Genomic DNA, 19,796 nt, shown 5'->3' with positions numbered 1-19,796 from the left:
GAAACTGATTCAGCCAACACTGGGCCTTTGCTGATTTTACAAGGACCTGGTTATTGCAACCTGGTTGCAATAACCCTGTTGAGATCTCTTAATCTCTACGTGGTTATTTCCCTTCTTTTTGTCACTCTGATGGGGGCATCACACATGACTGTGGGCTTGCTGCTAGCCACACTCCTAGAACTGTGCTCCCAGGGCTCTCATCAGCTGGCCCCATGCTGGACTTTATGCTTGCACCTCAGGTGCTTCTAGCCACGCGTCATCCTGTCCTGATTCTTGTCCTCTACTGGGAAATACCAGGTTTCCCTAGTACTAACTTGATATTCTTTAAAAACAGGACACTTTTAATTCTGGGGTCACACCCAGTGGTGCTCAGGGGTTATTCGTGATTGAGTCCATGGATCACTCTTGACGGGCTTGGAGGACTATATGGGATGCTAGAGATTGAACTTGGGTCGGCATATGCAAGGCCAACGTGCTACCTGCTGCACTACAGCTCCAGCCCCCAAAACAGCCGGACCTTTATGAATACTGTTCATACTATAAAATCCCTCTGTGGAGAATTTAAGTACAACTATCACGACTATGTAGTCCAGAACATTTTCATGAACTCCCAGAGAAAACGAGGCCCTACCACTTCCTGCTGTCCTTGGTAACCATTCCCCATCCAAGGCTCTGGGCCTTTCATCTAAACAGAACCAAAGTGTGGTCACTTGTGGTCTGGTTTTCTGTGCTCTTAAAGAATCTTCCAGTCTCTTGGGGGCTGGAGCAATAGCACAGCGGGTAGGGCATTTGCCTTGCTTGTGGCTGACCTGCGTTCGATTTCCAGCATCCCATATGGTCCTCTGAGCACTGCCAGGGGTGATTCCTGAGTGCAGAGCCAGGAGTAACTCCTGTGCATCGCCGGGTGTGGCCCAAAAAGCAAAAAAAAAAAACCAAAAACCAAAAAAACACTTCCAGTCTTGGGACTGGACAGAGAATGGGGGAAGGGCGCTTGCCTTGCACACAGCCGACCAAACCAAACAAAAACCTTCAGAAGAATCCTCCCATCTCGAGGGGCAATTCCCCTGGCTTGTGTCCCCGGTCACTCCAGCTACCTGCAGCATCTCAAGGGACCTCGTCTCCTGAAGGCTAGCCCTGCCTCAGCATATCACAGCCGAACCAACACCTGCACATTACTTAAAAGTTTTTTTATTTAACTTTAATTTTTGAGGTAAAATACTTTTTTCTTTCAACTTCCATAACAAAATACAGAGCTATCAGATACCCCTGGAAAAAATATGTATATTATACATATATTTCTATAACATTACATCATATATATAATATATATGCAAAAAATTGAAGACTTTATAGAAAGCGGAACATCTAAAAGGCACTGCACAATGGAGTTCAGAGTACTTACATTTTATGTACATATACACACATAAATCTGCTTAAGCAAGTAACTAGTGAAGTCATCTTTCACTTGTGAATGCCTCAGTCACAAATCCCTGCCTCACAATTTTGTAACTCAAATATCTATATATTTCAAGACAAATTAACCTTGTGACTTTGTCCCACTGTCCCCCTCCCCCAAAACAAAAAAAGGAAGCAATCTTTCAAAGACTGGTTTAAAATTCTTTCAAACAAAATTAAAATATCGTGTTCCACTACTGTTGACGTAACCAAAAGGACACACATAATTATGGAATAAATAAAAATACAGGAACAGTCACTATCTGCTTGGGGTGTATGTGTATTTAATGCTTTAGAAATTTTCTTGGCCCACGGAGGACTAGGGAACAACCCTATATGGGGTTAATGCAGTGCAGCTTGAAGGGACTTGATGAATTGTTTATATTTTATTTCTAGCGATTCTATTAAAAACAAGACTCAGTAAGGCTGGAATCCCTAAAAAGTTCCTCCCCCCCGCCCCCCAACTATTTTCTGATAGTCAAAGAAGCAACCTATGATAAACAAGCTCTTGGCTAACAAAATTTTTGTTTGCAAAGTTTTATACATTTGGCATAGCAAAATTGGAAAAACTGGGGAAAAGAATAAATCGTTCCATTCCCCTTCCTCATCTGCTGCTGAAGATGGACAAGATGTTTGCAGAAGGTCTGATTCTGTCCTAGGCAGGTGACAGGTACTGTCACGAGTGGGTGGGGGGGATACTACCTCCTACATCTGAGAAATGGCCTCTACTACCCCCAGGCCCATGTACCAAGAAAGTCCAAGTACCCCTCTTCCTAAGGACCACCCCTGAACTCCAGTCCTGGGGTGCAGTGCAAATCAATCAGCAATTTATACTGGTGGAATGGCAATCAGAGGAAACAGCTAAACACCAAACTTCCCCCCCGCTTTTTCTTGGGGTGCTGGGGATTGTACGCAGGTCTCACGTACGCAAGGCATGTGAATTACTGCTGAGTCACATCCCTGGCCCCAATATCCTAAAGCCCAAAACATTGCTCTCTGGAGTTCAACAGTTTTTGAGTGTGTTTTCTTCAAGTGTAAAAGCAGTGACTTTTTGTTCAGACAAAAGCAGCATCTAGGAATGAATTCTGGCACTTGGGTTCTAGGGGGTTACAAGTATGCATCATGGATTTTGCTCCCTCTCATTTTAAAGGCCTCTTGTTTCTATTCCTGAGTTCATACCGACACTTGCCAGCTCCCCTCTAGTGGACAGAGGGCGGGGGGCTGGCCAGCCAGCCTCCCTGGTTAGATCAGGCAATGCCAAGCAGAGATTCCCTCTTCCTCCTGCCTGGACTAGCTTTCTGATTCGAGGTAAGTTGAGGTGCTAGAGAAACTGACAAAAACAACCAACTAAAGGCAGCCTGGTCAAGGTCTGAGTTACAAGGGACTCCTCTCATCCTGTACCCAGGGAAAGACCAGTCACTTGTGGCATCTGAATCAAAATGACAGGAAGGACAATTGTCCCAAACAGCAAGACGAACTCAAGTCAGGTCATCTAAAACTCGCCCACCTGCTCTAACCTCCAGAGTCCCTTTCACATGCACATATGCCAAGGATCACTCTCCTTCCACAGGAAAAAAAGACAACCCCGCAGTCTTCTCAGGATGCAGAGTCCATTTAGGTGGAGATGGGAATTGCTCCTACACAGTATCCCTGTGCCTGGCTCCTTGCCCCAAAGATACGAATTTCTCTTCTCCCTGATGCCAGGCTGATCTGAACCGGATCTCCATGATGCCGGCTTCTTTCTGTGCCTCATTAGGTACATCCATGTACTATTAGCTACACACACACACACACACACACACACACACACACACACACACACACACACACACACACAGAGCTGCAGCTTCTTTTTGCCCTACTAGTCCACTTTTGCTTCATGTAAGACCAACACCTCCCTGCTGTTCCAAGGTTGATAGAAGGGCATTTCCCATAAGGAAACAACTGTCTGTAAACTGCAGTCTCCTGGGGCACATGTTGAGGGAGCATGAGAACTGGGTGGAGCATGAACATGGCAAAGAAATGGGCATAGTGAAGCTGGTAACCCCTCGACACAACACTCAACTCTCTCTTACCAGACTGCCTCCAGCCCACCTCTCCCTTCAATCATAATGAACATCCATCTGCATCCCCAGCTACCTTCCTCGCCCCCAGCTATCACCTGCCCGTCACTTCCACAGCTCTGCTTCCTGCTACCCATGCCAGTAACAGCGAGAGGGGATGATGGCTAAAGTGCCACCTTCAAATGGACCCATGTTTCAATAATCCTGGAGTGTGGGAAAAACTGCCCACACCCCTTTTCCAGGTGGTTGGTGTCGGACCCGTATCTTGTTAAAGTGTGTTCATCGTTAAGGCTTGACTTCAGAACAGCGGACAGACCAGACACAGTGCAGAGACGGACCCCTGGCCCCCTCTTCAGCCGACGTGATCACAGTCCCACTTTGGTTTGGCTCCCCAAACATACAATGGAAAGAAAAAGCGAACATCATTTTTTGTTTTGTTCTTAAAGGCATTGGGTTACTTCCTTCTGCCCTTTTCTTTCTTCCCTGAACAAGAGTTTACAACTCCTCATGGCTTCTGAATTGGTGAAAAGTCCCAGAAATTCTCAGTGGGGCTTCCTGGTCTCGGCCGCAGGCAGCCCCGGCATCAGCCCTGTCCGCCCACCCTGGCAGTGTGCCACGTCTCCTGAAACCGGGGGTTTTCAAAAAGGAAAGGGGTGTGGGGAGCCAAACAACAATAAAGTAAAACAAGGGGAAAAAAAGAGAGAAAGGAACAACATCTGAACCGCCCCCACACCCAGCCAGTCTGAGATGATTAGTATCATGAAACATTTCAGGCTCAGTCTTCATGGTCTCTCACTGCTCGGCCAAGCACGCCCTTTCCCCTTTTGAGGTGAGGTCTCTGTCGGAGCCAGAGAAACTCATCAGAGCAAGAGAAATTCATCGATGGCTTTCCCTATATAAATACAATAGAAAGGAACCTGGAACCTGAACAATGGCGGGCCAATGAGCCTGGCCCCCTGGGAGTGTCAGAAGGGGGAGCCTCCACCGGAATCAGAGGCTCCATCTCCTCTCCACTCACCCCCTAGCCGTGGCCTGCTCACCAGGAAAGAAAGTGTGTTCATGTCCCACCTAATTTACAACAGAAGACGCCCCGTCCCTTCCCCTAACATAAAAATATAAGTCTATGCCTCTAGAATGATCAAACCAACCTAACTCCCTCCCCCGCCCCCCACCCCCCGACCTCGCTACATAAATACACGAATGCGTTGGGTTCTAGTATCAACAGCGCCGAATGCTATGGCTCTTAGGCGTCTGCCGCTGCTGTGGCCAGGCCCTGGGCCCCGGGGCTGCTCCAGGGTAACTTGCCGCCGTTCTTGCTCAGCTCTCGGGCTTCGGGGTCGTCGTTCCAGCGCCGCTTTAGGCGCAGCTTTGGCGGCATCAGGGCATCCTCCTTCTTCTCGGGGGCGCTGGCCTCTTTGCCAGGCCTGTCCTCACTGTCTTCCGCCACTTCCAAGGGTTCTTCACTGGAGGTGCCAAGGGGCACGGCTGGCCAGACAGGAGGTGCGGCTGGGCGGGCAAAAACAGCACCTTCCCCCTCCTCCCTGGTCCTGTGGGGCGCGGCGCCCTCGTCCTGGGGGCAGCCCTCCTTCTGGCCGGCACACTGCCGGGGGCTCTCGGCTTCCTTCTCGGGGGCTGGCTCCACCTTGATTCTTGGGGGCACAGGAGCCACAGGAGGGGTGGTGACGGCGGGGGCGGCCTCCTCGCTGCTCTCCACCCTCTCGCGGTGCTTCCGCCCCACGGGCGGGGGCTGCAGCTTGATGGAGAACTGGGCTGACTCCTCGGGGTGCATTTGGCACTGCAGCGGGGGGACCATGAGGCCCGGGTAGCGGGGAAAGGTCCGGGGACTCAGGTGGTAGTTGAACACGGAGCAGGCTTGAGAATGCAGGTAGTGTTTCATTTCCTCCGGATTGAAGGAGAAGCAACTGCTACTGGTGAAGGGGCTGAGGCCTGGGGACGGGCTGTAGGAGAAGATGGTGGGCGTCAGGGAGAGAGCTGGTGAGAGCGGGACGTTGAGGACCCCTCCTCGGCCAGGGACCGGAGACACGGCAAAGGGACTGTGGGGGTCAGGGTACATGCCGGGCCGACTGAACAGGGGAAGCATGATGTCAGGCTTGCGCTTCTGGGGGCCGATCCCTCCTCCGGAGACAGCATTCCGGGAGGACATGAGCTCCACGTTCCGGCGCCAGTCAGTGGCCGAGGCGTCCTCCAGCTCGGGCAGCTCCCCCTTTCTCTCGCTGCCGTTCACTGGCTCCTGGCCAGAAGTGCTCAAGGGGCCCGCAGAGAAGTGGCCCAGTTGCACGTCCCCGGTGGGGGAGTGGGTATCCAGAGGGGGGAAGTGGAAGCGGGAAGAAGCTGTGGGCACTGGTGGCGCACTCTGGGGAACCACACCTGGGGGAAGGACAAAAGGCCACATGAGACTATTTATTTATCAGCAGCACTTTCAGGCAAAACAGAGATTAGGGCAGTAAAAGCAACATTCTGGCTGGACAGATTCCCTAACTTCCTGTATATCCCAGCTGTTTTCTCCAGCCTCTGATGGTATCCTCCACTACTGAAACAATCATGGTGTGCTGATCAATATGCTGACAAAAATCTCAGGAGAGCAGAGACCAAGGATCACAACACATTTTAGGCAGTTTGGGCCAACAATTAGTACGTGCTCAATAAACATTAGTTCCATAAACAAAAACCTCTGCCTCTAGATCTCTACTATGAATATACATAGACACCACTTGTTTCAATTCTCAAGTTTGCAGTGTCATTATTTTCTGCCTTACTCTTGACTCTGAGCTCAGGGATTACTCTTGGCGGTGCTCTGCCGGGGGTCCCATATGGGATGCTGGTGATCAAACTTGGGTTGGCCATGAGTAAGGCCAGTGCCCTACCCACTGCACTATCGAGCCTCCTTATTCCGGTAATTCTGGCCATATCTATAATGCAAGCAAACCAACCAAGCCAAACTGGAGACAGAATCACTGCATCCAAACACCCTAGAGATGTCCCCCTCACACATTTGGAAATAAGTAAGATCATTATTTGTTGGTAGACGGTGTCTCGGTCATTTCCAGTGGCGGGGGCTACTCCTGATCACTTCGTAAATCCCAGTGGTGTGGTGGGGCTACTCCTGGTAACTCTGTAAATCATGGTGCCTGGCGTGGGGGATATGTGGTCTGGGGACTGAACTAGGGTTGGCAGTCTGCCAACTGTACTGCCTGTACTGCCTCACGGGCCCCATGCAACTGTATTTTAAGAACAAAAACACTTGAACAAAGGCCCAGGTGGGGGCTCAGGGATGTGGCTCAGGGATGTGATATGGTTCCCCCCTTGCAAGCGTGAGGCCGCATTTCACCCCTACAGGTCCCTATTTGTGATATGTGAACCTCTAGACATTGCAACAGTGGAAACAAGGTGGGGGAGGGGATGTTGGTCAAGGAATGTTCTTAGCGACAATGAGATACTAACTCACACCAGTGAGAATGGCATATATCAAAAATAGTAGGAACAATCTGTGTTGGTGGGGATGTGGTGAAAAAGGAACTCTTATCCACTGCTGGTGGGAATGTTGTCAGGTACAATCCTTGTGGCAAACAGTATGGAGAGTTCTCAGTAAACTTAGAAGTGAATGGCCAGGGGCTGGAGAGATAGCACAGCGGGTAGGGCGTTTGCCTTGCACGCGGCCGACCCGGGTTCAAATCCCAGCATCCCACATGGTCCCCTGAGCACGGCCAGGGGTAATTCCTGAGTGCAGAGCCAGGAGTAACCCCTGTGCATCGCCAGGTGTGACCCAAAAAGCAAAAAAAAAAAAAAAAAAAAAAAAAAAAAAAAGAAGTGAATGGCCATATGACCTGGCAATTCCACTTCTGGCCATCTATCCCCAGAACATAAAAACACTCTTTCAAAAGTTCGTATCAATGCCATTATTCATTGCTGCACTCAGTACAACAGCTATGGAATCAACCTAGGTGTCCAAAGATAGATGAGTGGATTATGACGATATGGTATATATACACAATGGAATACTACCCAGCTCTCAGGAATGTAGTTATGCAATTTGCTGCAACATGGTTGGAACTGGAAGGTGGTATGTTAGGTGAAGGAAGTCAGAAGAAGAAAGACAAACACTGGATGATCTCACTTATCTGTGGAATACAGACTACTGGATGAGGAAATGTACTGTAGAAAAAGAGGGATGCTTAGATCATCCTCAATCCTATTGTTTAGAAAGGAGACAGAGACAGAAGGAAAGAAATCAAGGAGGAAAGAGAACAAGAAGTAATGGGTTTGGGGCTGGAGCGATAGCACAACGGGTACGGTATTTGCCTTGCACGAAGCCGACCCAGGTTTGATTCCCAGGTTTGATTCCCAGCACCCCGTATGGTCCTCCAAGCACCGCCAGGACTAATACCTGAGTGCATGAACTAGGAGTAACCCCTGTGCATTGCCGAGTGTGACCCCCCCCCAAAAAAAGTAATGGTTAACAGGAAATCAGGACTTCAGTTATACCAATGATATGAGGGAGGGGTATAGCCATATACCCCCAAACCAGATTCAACAGAACTAAAAACATGAGCTCTAAACTGCAACCACTGAAACTTTGTAATGTGCCTGTTAAGTTGACAGGCAGGGGTGGAGTGGGGGTTGGGATGGGGAGGGAATCTGGGAACACTGGTGTTGAATTACTGTTATTAACTATCAGTAACTTTGTAAATCATGGTTCTTTAATAAAAAAAACTTTTCTTTTTAAAAAAGGAGTGTTCTTAGGTTTTTGATCAATGTTGCTATATAATCACTACTTCAAAGAGATTCAACTTGCTCTCTCCCAATCTTTAGTCCTGCTAACTTTTTTTTTTGCCTTTTTGGTGGTGTTGGGGACTAAGCCCAGACCTAGGAAAAGGCAAATACTCTCCCAGGGAGTCCTAGGCCCAGCACCTAACACTTACTATAGTACTGTAGCACTGTCGTCCTCTTGTTCATCGATTTGCTCGAGCAGGCACCAGTAACGTCTCGATTGTGAGACTTGTTACTGTTTTTGGCACATCAAATATGCCACGGGTAGCTTGCCAGGCTCTGCTCTGTGGGTGGGATGGAGGACTGGGTCGGCCGCGTGCAAGGCAAACGCCCTACCCGCTGTGCCATCGCAACATTTACTATAATGAATATTTTCATTCTTCTTTCAATATTTCTCAAGGACCGGAGAAGACTGGAAGGAAATTCAGGGCCCTCCCCAGATCACTTGCTAAGACCTGAAACTCTCAGCAGAAACTGCACTAGGGCTCACTAAACTATCAACACCAGAGGCTCCCAACCCTCAACTTTCCCCAAAGGTCCTTCTGCGACAGTAGAGCAAAGACACACCATGGGAGGCCTCAGGGGCCCTAGGGTTCCTGGGAGCTAGCAGTGGCTTCTAGAAGCCAGGCAGGCTCCTTCTACTCCCCACACAGAAATATGGAGGAAACAGCCAAGTAAGTGAAAGAAGGGCGATCTACAAGAATGTGACAAAGGCACACAGGGCTTGGCATACTTTTCACACACACACACAAAAAAAACAAAAAACAAACAAACAACAAAATAAAAAACCCCTGTTTTCACAAGGGCGGCAGGGAGATAGCTCAGAGGCAGAAAGCATATGCTTTACCCGTGCAGCCTTGTTCCTCCAGTCTCCCAATTATTGGAGGTGGTCCCTTGAACCAAAACCAGAGGAAAATGACCTGTTCCCATCAGCAGCCACATACTCCTGTTCTCATACAAGCCCCAGGGGACCTGGAGAGTCTCGGTTCCTAGGCACAGATGACTGAGTGTCATCAAGCTTGAGTCACATGCCCAAATGGGTGTCCATGGCAAACTGCTCGATGGGCTCAAACAATTAGGAAAAGCCTATTTTTCCCCCTGTGGATGACTCCCTTTAGTGTGCTCTGTGTCAGAGAGAGAGAGAGAGAGAGAGAGAGAGAGAGAGAGAGAGAGAGACAGAGAGAGAGACAGAGAGAGAAAAGAGAGTCTCTTTCTTTAAACATAAAATTTGAGGGGAGTTGAGGGTATTGGGTTAAAAATCTATCAGTCTATTATTGATTGTTTTGGGTCGTGATTTTTTTTAACTTATAACACACTTATTCAAAAGCAAAGCCAAGCCAATAAACCACTTTTATGTGCTAACACCTGAATTAAGTGCTGTTAATTAAAAAGTAAGCAGTGAGGTTTTGTTTTTGTTATTTTAAAAACCGGAGAAGACCTTACCAAGGTAGCACATTGTTAAATCTGCAGGAAATAAAAGCTTAACATTTCCCAAATATTAGACTTTCTAGGGAGTGAAGGCAGGCAACACCTAGACGCCATGCTGGTGAGGCAGCATTCTGTGCCCTCCGTCACTGACTAACTGTAGCAGCCCTACTTTAGGTTCCATATTGAGAGAGCAAACCTGTAAGTTTGTTAGGAAAAAAAATTAATTCACTGATTTAAAAAAACAACTTTGAATAACACTGCTTTTATACCATTTTCATGGCATCACCATGCACTGATAGGAAGACTTGAAAACCCGTGTCTGCATCTTACTTCTGGAACCTGCTTTATGTAGTCATAACTGATGGGTCTTTGGCCGCCCCCCTCTGGCAAAGTGGAGAAAAGTCTTTTCCTAGGTTCAAGTCCTATTTTCAATTCCTACCAACTGTTGAGTTATGTGACAGGCGGAACAGTTGCCTCATTAAGATGAAAACTAAAGTAGTTAGCATGGACCAGATCTTGGCTAACAGCCTGCGCACCAGGTGACACTTCCTGGGTGTGGTAGTATCTGTGGTAGTATTATGGGTGGTCATGGAGAAGGCCCTTGTACTCAGGCCACATGCTGACGCTTACAGGGGTGAATGTCATGATGTCTGTAACAATCTCAAGTGATTAAAAAAGATCACAAATGATTTATAAGTAGAAAGAGATAAAGTAAATGTGCAACAATGTTAATATTTAGCTAGATAGGATATGTGAGAGTTCACTGTTTTCTGTAGGTTTCAAGTTTCCCAAAAGGTAGACTCACAAAACCCTGGAGGCAGAATGGCTTCTGGCCCACCCTGGAACTGCCTAGCCTACCAGGTAACCCTCTGATCAGTGTGTTCTGTATCATTCCTATGTATATATACATATATTTTATATGTATATATACATAGTGGGGCCATATCTTGCGGTGCTCAGGGGTTACTCCTGGCTCTTCACTCAGGAATCACTCCTGGAGAGCTCAGGGGACCATATGGGATGTCAGGAATTGAACCTAGGCCAGTTGCATGCAAGGCAAGTGCCTTACCCCACTGTACTATCTCTCCAGTCCCGCTTTCCAGTATTTTTTATGCAAGTCAACGCTAAGGTGCATTTAAAAATGTATCTTACAGGATTAACAGTATGGAAGTATTCTGCCCTAAACTGTTAAAAATGAGCACAGTTGTGAGGGGGAGAGAAAGAGTTCATTCACTTTACTTTCTCTTTATAAACCTCTACATTATTTGACTGCTACAGAAGCACGTGTGTTCAAAAGGACAGATTAAACTAGCCCAATTATCAACCACCATCTCAGACAAGGATCTCCCTGGCCCACAGACTCTCAGTCAGTGGGGCCCTATGTCTTAAGAGATTTATCATACACCCGTGTGTTTTCAACTCCAACAATCTTAGGCATTTTAGCTCTCCTGAGAAACTGTGAAGTTCCTGAAAGGATAGAACACCTTGCCCCCTCAATTTTTTTGCGGGGGGGGGGTGGTGGTGGTGGTATTTTAAGGCTTAATACATTATTTGTTAAAATGAATTCTAATGCTAGGGAGGAATGCATGGATCTATCAATAAGGACCAAAATAACTCAGTTTATCTCAGAAACTATTTTCTGAAAAACTTAGTAACTATATTCAATTTATTTTAACCATTCTTTGACTTTGCCATCATCCTTAATCTCAGAATCTTTGAAAATGTGAATCTTGAAACTTTACCAGGCAAAGAGTGAGATAATTCACAACACTAAGCAAAATGCCCCAATGAAGCAGATAATTCAACATGGCTCAATAAACTTACATTCCTTTGTCATCATAAAAGATAACCTGGAACATTTGATCTCTGGGTAAAAGTTCTCTAAGAACTAATGACTTCGTTCTTTGGATTTATCAGCATCCAGGACGTAAGCAGCAGTGTTATTTTGTGGGTACTGTTTTGCTTTCCCTGTGACTTTCTGATTAAGATCTGGAGCTTAGTTAAGGATCAAGGTTGGCTTAATTGCCTTCAGGCAGAAGGAGGCATGCTAGGCCACTACAGTTAAGTTTCCAGACCACAGTTTTCAAAAGGCCCAGATTTCCTCCACCACCAAGAACTTATTTACCAGCCCCACCCCACCCCCAAGGGGTATTTGGAGCTCCACTCCAGGCTAAGTGGCTGAATTCCTGAGGTTTTCATAGATAAAATGGGTCGTCCAAGACAGAGGACAGGACCAATAAAGCCTTTGGGATGGAGGCAGAAGTACAGAAAATCAACATTCTTCAAAACTGCTTGAGAACCTGAGTCCCAATTCCTCTAGGCATACAGGGAGGGGCAAGAGTGAAAACGAGAGGAAATGAGATTCCAGGGGCTAGAACAGGTTTGATTTCCTAACGCCTCTCCCTCAGGCACAAGGAAAGAAAACAGGTTGTAATTAGAGAGACACATTCCAATACCACTTCATTTTTTTTTTTTTAAATGCATGCCCCAGGGACAGGAGGGAGTGTCTCCAGGAGCAGCGATGGGACTGTAATGATAGCGCAAACCAAACTGCCCTGACTTGTTGTGTAGTAATTACACATCTGCAGTGGATCTCAGCAAGGCTACATTCTCTCAGCCACACCCCCGCTCTAATTTTTCAGGTTTCTTCCAACATTTCCTGAAGTTGCAACAGGACAGAGTCACAAATTTCTCCGCCTTAACACACAATACTATAGAGACACTGTACTAATGAACGGATCAAAAACTATTTAAATACAATCTATTTTCTGAGGCCAGGGGTATGAGTTGTTTAAAGAACACAAAACCAGTATTAAAAAAAAAAAATAATAATAGGGGCTGGAGCAATAGCACAGCTGGTAGGGCGTTTGCCTTGCACGCGGCCGACCGAGTTCGATTCCCAGCGTCCCATATGGTCCCCTGAGCCCCGCCAGGAGTAATTCCTGAGTGCATGAGCCAGGAGTAACCCCTGTGCATCCCCGGGTGTGACCCAAAAACCAAAAAAAAAAAAATAAAATAAAAGAACCTGTCAGAGACCGACTTTGCTCTCTGAATAGAGAGAACCCCCAGAAAGATCTAAAACATCCAGGAAGAGAGCAATGCTGTTACCCAGGGTGGGGTGGGAAGAATGGGGGCAATGGGGACAGAAGGGACAAGTCACCCCAGAGTCTGGCTCTCAGCTGCTGGTGCAGATCAAAGGCGCTGCTTTTTCACTGCAACATATAAACCTCCCCTTTTGTGATGAGGATGCTGTGGTTTTGATGACATTCACTTGATAAGGGAGAGCTTGTAGTTTCATAGAAAATCGGAAGTGTTTGTAGAAAAAGGTTTGCTTCTGTGAAAGACACTGGGCAGGGCACTGAAACTCTTTAAGTCTTGAATTTAAAAGTTCAATCTAAACACAAGGAGCATCGTTTCTACAGAGGACAGTGAGACTGCAAGGAAAAAGGGAACCAAACATAAAGATGGAACAAACCTCACAATGGCTGGTACAGTGCCTATCACCCCCTACACTGCAAAACTTGGAAAACCTTCCAGAACACTAAGGCAATCCAAGGAACCACCGGTACTTGAGTGTTGGTACAACCCCCGTACACACATTAGGTTTTGACTTGGGGTTTAAAAATTGTTTTGGGGGCCATACCAGGCGATACCTGGGGGCTGATCCCCACCTTAAGAGTGCCCAGACGTGCTGGATGGGGTCGATGCTGGGGAGCAAACCCAGATACACCGGCCTGCAGAGCAGGTGCCCCAGCTCTTCCAGCTACCTTCCTGGCCCAACCATTCTTTTTCACTCAAAAGACTGTTCACTGAGTAAAGGTTGCATCTTACCACTTGACCGAATGTTGATGAATGGGTAGTTGGGCATCACCAGCTTGTTGAAATTAAACTTGTAAGTGAATCTTTTTCCTTTTGTTTTATGAAGGATCCTCTTGTTGTAATAGTATCTATAAAAATAGGAATGTAGGTCAAATTACTTTCTAGATATTGAAAGTAATATCTAGGATTTGACTCATTTAGGTAACCACTAAAAGCCAACACTTCTTGCTTGAAGTCAGAGGGTCCCCAACTTACTACCATCCCTTTTGGGGAGGGGGGAAAATTACCTAGTGGACCCCAACTCCTAAAATTTATCTTCTTTAGGCAATAAACAGAAAGTACCCTCCATCTATGCAGGGGTGTGGAAGTGCCTGCTTAGGTAAACACGACTAACTCTTAGTTATAAAAGTCCCCACTATCCTTCTTCAGCAACCTTGCCCGAGGTTAGGGCCGGGGGCCTGACTTTTCCCATGATGCCTTCCAACCACATTTTAGTCCTTGGCTCACAGTCTCATCTTTTGCTCCTTAGCACCTATCCTAGCATAGGATATTTAACTCTTTTCTTACTCTTCTCTGTGGCTCTACATTTTCAATTATTTCCCACTCCATTTCCTTCCAGTTCCACAAAGTCTGGTGGAAGACTAAATGGCCTTTCTTGGCTCTGCTGAAGTGGGGGCAGACAGGTTTCTGGAGAGACTGGACCTGGTCAGTGTGAAAGCCGAAGTCTAAAGTATAGAGCAAGAACTGGAGAGGTGTCTCCGGTCAATTCAGGGTACGTGCTGATTTGGAAGAGAGAAGCATCATGCTCAGGGGACTGTGAGAGGCCTCAGCAAAGCTACTTCATGGTTTTTCTATTCGGGGTCACCATGAATCCAAGAAAGAAGGGGCACTCTAACTGAGCTGGAACTTTCAGCCCTAAATCTAGCCAGCAGCACAGCCTAGAAACGGCTTTTTGGCCCCGTGAGGGGGTAAAGGACTATGAAGTGGAGTGACTTGGAGCCATGCAAGGACTGACCACCAAGCCGGCAGAGTTGACTGGTTCCACACAGCACACCAACCTCCTATGCCCGCCTCACTCTTTCTAGTTTCTTCCAGGAGTACCGAAAGGGGAGCAAGTCTAATATTATTTCCAACAGGGAAGTCTAAACTAATCCTCTGGATTAGAGAACGAGCTCCGATCCATGTTTCACCATACACTCCCGCCCACCACAGAGCAGAATCGGCTGTCTGTCAGGATCCAGTGCCAGCCTCGTTGGAATTCCCTCCTACATATAACCAAAGATATGCCTTTTCTCCTCCGGGGCCTGTGCAACTCAGATTAAACAGCTCTTCTCCACCCACTTTCAAGCTACACATTATTCACGAAGCTAGTATAGTCTCGGATCACCTGATACCTTAAAAAAAAAAACAAAACTGACATTCACCAAACCGCTTAGTCTCCTTCTAAGCTGCTAACACCAGGGATCTGGGAATCCTTTCCCTCACCTGAGGGCCCGGCTCAGCTTGTCATAATTCATCTGTGGTTTGCACTTCCTGCGGCCCCAGAGGCGCGCCACCTCGTCTGGGTCCTTGATGACGAACTCCCCGTACTCTCCCTGCTGCCAGGCGATGACATGGCGGAACTCTTCCTTCTGCAGCAGCTCCAGGATGAAGTGCCACAGCTGGATCTGCCGGGAGCCTGGGGACGACTCTGTTTTATAGGCCCAGTCCGGGAACTGATACCCTTCAGCGCACACGAGGAAAGAGCAAGACAGTGAGAGGTCAGACAGACAGACAGACAGACAGACAGACAGAGACAGACAGACAGACAGACACACACCCCTCACATTCCCAGGCTCGGGAATCTCTCGAATGCTGTGCAAACAGGCCAGCAACACCCTTTCAGCCCGTCGGGTCTAACCACAACAGGTGAGAGAAACGCACCGCAAAGTCACTGATCCTTGGGTGATCGTTAAATATGGGAGGCAGAGAGCTCTACCCGACTGCCCTCCGCTTTTACCCCTATTCTGGTTTTGGAAATCACACATCTGCTTTTGAGGGTGCACAAAAGTTCCCAAGGGAATGAATAGGAAAGCTGGGCTAATGATTGAGGAAAACTCGGATGGAGAGCTCTGACGCCCAAGGCTGATGTTGTGTCTCTAGCAGGAAAGCTGACGCCGTGGACGAGGGTGTGGTTCACAGGTTAAATATACACAGGAAATGAGCCCTCAACTGTGAGACCAGTATCCACCCGGTCAAGAGGTGTCAGGTGTGGCCTGGCATTTGTGAACAGAGTCCAGGTGGGGAGAAAGGCACCTCGGAGGGGAAACACAGGCACACCAGAGAGGATCAACTGGGGCTCACCTCCACCTCCTTCTGGCTTTTCCACGATGCTACAGCCTGCTTTCATTTTCACCCTCCTGTGAGAGAGACAAGCCACATTAATGACATGAAGGTGTGATTTGTTTGTTCTCCTCCTGAGGTTTCTGGCACAGCCTTCTCCCAAACTTCCCTTTTGCATCTTAGCCTCCTTATGTAACCCTCTTTCACACATGTCACCTCCAAACTGCTAATCCCCAAGTCATCAAATGATGGTCCTCAGGTCATCTGCCTCAAAGGCTGCAATTATCTTTCACCTGACTTTAAGCCACAAAGTGTAAACACCGTCTTTAATATTTGCCTTCTTCCTCCTGACCAGCCCTTCAAATAAGAAAAGGGAAGGGGACAGTGAGACAGGTTCTAAAAATGCAGCCAAAACAAGTCCGCCAGTTTGTCTTCCATCACTAGATAAGCCCCGATGCCAAGATACACAAGCCTGTGTTCTCCCAGTTTGTTAAAGAATGGGGGAATAAAGGAAAAGAAAAAACCTGATTGCCACTCAAGGATGAACATCTAATCTTGCTTCATTTGGGAGAAGGAAAAGCATCCCTCACTGAATACCTGGGATACAGGCAGGAAGTAAACACCTATGTTTGGACAGTCACTCTAGCAAAAGCCGACAATTCTGCTGCACGAAACCTTTTCTCTGTTTATCCCTTTCTCAGGAAGAAGGGTCGAGGGGGGAGGGGGCATTCTGAGCATCTTCAGCGCAGTCTGCGGGAGGGATGCTTGCTGAGGTCTGATTCATCCCTTCCAGATTCACAGTCCTTCCACAAACGTACCGTTCCCGGCAGCAAGCAGCCTTGTCAGTGGACCCTTCGGGAAAAGGGAGGGAAGGGAAGCGGAGGGATGGAAGAAACTGGCAGAGGAGATGCAGGCGGGAGGGGGGCAGAGCCCCCCCTTCCCCAGGGAGGCCGCTAGGCTCTAAGCACCCACATTAGCAGGAGCCTGGAGGGAATGCAGGTCTCCACGGTGGTGATGGGGGGGAAGTGGGGAAGTGTAAAAAAAAAAAAAATCCTTAATCTGGGAAATCTCTCCCACCCCAAGATCCCTCTGGCTCCTCTGAACTTAAGCGGCTAGTTTCGGTCTACACAGCGAGAGCAGGGACCGAGGAGGAGGAGCTCAGTAGCCCAGAAGGAGGAAAAGAGACACACCGGGTCTCTCGCACACAAACACACACCACGATACATAATAACAAACCCCGGAGTCGAGTGGCAGCTTCCTCCGGCGCCCGCTCCCGTCTCGGTGACAATGAGGGAGGAAAAGCTCTCATTTCCCACCCCCACCGCAGGAAGCTTTCCCCGGCCCCCTCGCTTCTCCGGCGCATCCGACCGCCGGGCCGTCCCGGGCCCGCAATGCCCTTCACGGGCTCGCGCCGGGGTCCCAGCCCCGCGGCACACGCAGCGCCCGGCCCGGAGGGTCCCTGCCGGCGCCCGGCCGCGCGCGCCGAGGACCGTCCATCCTCGACACACGGCTTCTCCGCGCCGGCCCGGCGCTCGCTCGCCCGCGCTCGGCTGACGACCACTCCCCGCGGCTCCCGGCCGCCACGCCCGCCCCGGCCCGCCGCAGCCGCCTGTCAGTCGCCCCGCTCGGGGCTCCGCGGAGCCGCCGCACCCACGCCGCCCGGGTTCCCCCCCGGCGCCCCGCACCGCCGGGTCGCCTCCTCCGCGCAGGCCCTGCCGAGAGGGTGCGGAGCCCGCGGGCGGCCGCGACCCTCCCGGACGCCGACTCCGCCGAGACGCCGGGGCCCGCACCGGGGAGCCCCGGCGGCGGCGGCAGCCAGGCCGAGCGCGCTCACCTCTCCCCGGCGCGGTCGCTCGTCGGTCCCGTCTCCTCCGCGGCGTCGCCGGCTCCTCCTCATCCACCCGAGCAGGAAGTGACCTCCGCGGCTGCTGTCGTCACTTCCGCGCCAGCCCGCGGGCGGGGGCGCAGGCGGCGCCCTGCCGCGGGGAACCTCGCTGGGCGGCCGGCCTCACGCGCGCACTTCCGCCCACACACGCGCACACTTCCGCCCGCGCGCCGCCTACGTCACGCTGCGGGCTCACGTACAGCACCGTGTCTGTGTGTGTGTTTGTGTGTTGGGGGGGCGGGGACCTACGTCGCGCGTCTCCGCTGCTACCCCGGCATCCACGCCTGGCCCGCTGCTCCCGAGGAGGGGCCCTGGGACGAGACCCCGGTTTCCCGCAGGACGTCCTCGTGACCTCCGGAGCGCGGAGCTCTTCTTGCTTCTCGGAGAAACGGCCCCGCACGTCCGCCTGCCGGCGGCCCAGCGCACCCATGCCGGGCTTGGGGAAGCGTGCGACGACCAGTTCTCCCCGCTGTCAGCGCGCTGCGTTCTTGCCTTATTTGGATCGCAGCTGCTGGCCCGCTCCAGTCATTCAGTGCACCCCCTTTTTTTCTTTCCAGTCTACCATTTGTTCCGGTTATTCAATGACACGTATCTTGGCGGAGATGGGGGAGTTTGGGGTCCCCGATGATGCTCAGGGCTTACTGCTGGTGATGCTTTGGAAACCTTACGTGGTGCCAGGGATGGAACTGGGCCTGCCTCGTGCAAGGCAAGGAGGGGTCTTATCCCTGCGTTATCTCTTGAGCCTCAATGACTCATCTTGCCCAAAGCATTTTGTTTTTCCTTAAAGCACGATTAATGGGAAAGGATCTCAAGCAGTTCAAGTTTATCACACCCCTTAAATCGAGGAATTTTCAAGCCTAATGTCATTCAGGAGGCAGTAGAAAGAGGTCAGGGGCTATTAGTAAAAGCGAAATTAAGTAGGATGAATAAAGGTATGCCAGAAGTGAAGATGTAACCGATTATGGGGCGAAGGATACACTTCGGGACAGTTCATCTAGCTAAACATAATCCAACAGTGTTTCTCAAAGCTTGGGGGAAACTGGAATATTAAAAGGGTGGCAGCCGGAGCTTTGGATAAAATTGGAGGTGCCTTCTCTTTGTTTTCTTAAGGTATTTCCAGAGATGCTGCTTGAATGATTCTTTTTTCCTAAAAAAGGAGGCAGGAGGTGAAATAAGTTTGGGAACAACTGCCTTGTTCATAGGAGCTAACCGTGTAGCTGTATTAAATGTGTTAATACGTGACTAGAATAGAGAACGGCATATTATAAATATGGGAGATGAGCAAATATTGGCACCAGTAATAATTATAATGCTCATTATAAAAATCCTTAATTTCTCACACTACCCACACCACTCTTTGTCATTGTTTCAACTCAGAACCAAGGCGATCAAGAATGAGCAGCTTCAGAAAGTCCAAGATCGCCACTCTCAGGTTCCTACCAACACTCACCTCCAAGGACTCTTTTACAAAGACCTAGAAACTTGAGTATAGGGACTCTTTGCTTCTTATTCACCCTAGACTCCTAGTGACTCTCTGATGCTGTTTCTCTAATTAGGGTCACAAAGGATGACTTGAGTAAACACAATTAACAGAGATAAACAGGTCTCTACCTGGCTGGATTCTGAATGGATATATTAAGAAATGTTTATATGTTAGTTGAGCTCAACAGAGTTTTTACATTGAGAATAATCACTTGTCTGAAACTCAGCAGGTGAATTTGGGTTTGATAAACTGGAAATTCCCTAAGCATTAGGGGATCTGGGTAAGTAAGCTCTGCTCTGCTGGTGTAGAATCTGGGGACACTGGGATGACTAGGGACTTCTTATCAAGGTCCCTATCCACTTTCTCCTTCACCACGGCTCTAGCTACCTTCTTTGTCCGCTGCAGGCTAGCTTTCACAACTTGGCGCCTCTCTTTTGTTTCTGAAGGAGCATGAGCATTCTGAAAGCATGGGGGTGGAACACTCAGACACATTCTAGGAGTCAAGACAGGTCGTAATCACTCTTGAACTTCCACTTATTCAAAGTCATCTTTG

General features: G+C 49.0%; 1 protein-coding gene across 2 annotated transcripts; it reads right to left on the bottom strand.

Moving 5' to 3' along the window:
- Positions 1–1,184: 1,184 nt before the first annotated feature.
- On the bottom strand, positions 1,185–17,809 carry ETV3 (ETS variant transcription factor 3). 2 transcript variants are annotated; one of them, XR_008630261.1, is made up of 6 exons: positions 17,710–17,809; positions 15,897–15,952; positions 15,039–15,276; positions 13,566–13,681; positions 3,262–5,906; positions 1,185–3,231 (listed from the first exon to the last, which is right to left on the bottom strand). XR_008630261.1 is itself a non-coding variant. In XM_055139613.1 (5 exons), exons 2-5 carry the CDS (start codon positions 15,940–15,942, stop codon positions 4,762–4,764), a joined length of 1,545 nt encoding a protein of 514 aa, XP_054995588.1. In that variant the 5' UTR covers positions 15,943–15,952; positions 17,710–17,809; the 3' UTR covers positions 1,185–4,761. The 2 variants fall into 2 exon arrangements, 1 of the variants encoding a protein (XP_054995588.1); XM_055139613.1 differs by having other exon boundaries at positions 1,185–5,906.
- Between the last annotated feature and the right edge of the window lie 1,987 nt (positions 17,810–19,796).

Source organism: Sorex araneus, chromosome 5 (assembly GCF_027595985.1).
Source record: "Sorex araneus isolate mSorAra2 chromosome 5, mSorAra2.pri, whole genome shotgun sequence".
NCBI lineage: Eukaryota > Metazoa > Chordata > Mammalia > Eulipotyphla > Soricidae > Sorex > Sorex araneus.
This window is presented reverse-complemented; position numbering and strand designations above follow the sequence as displayed.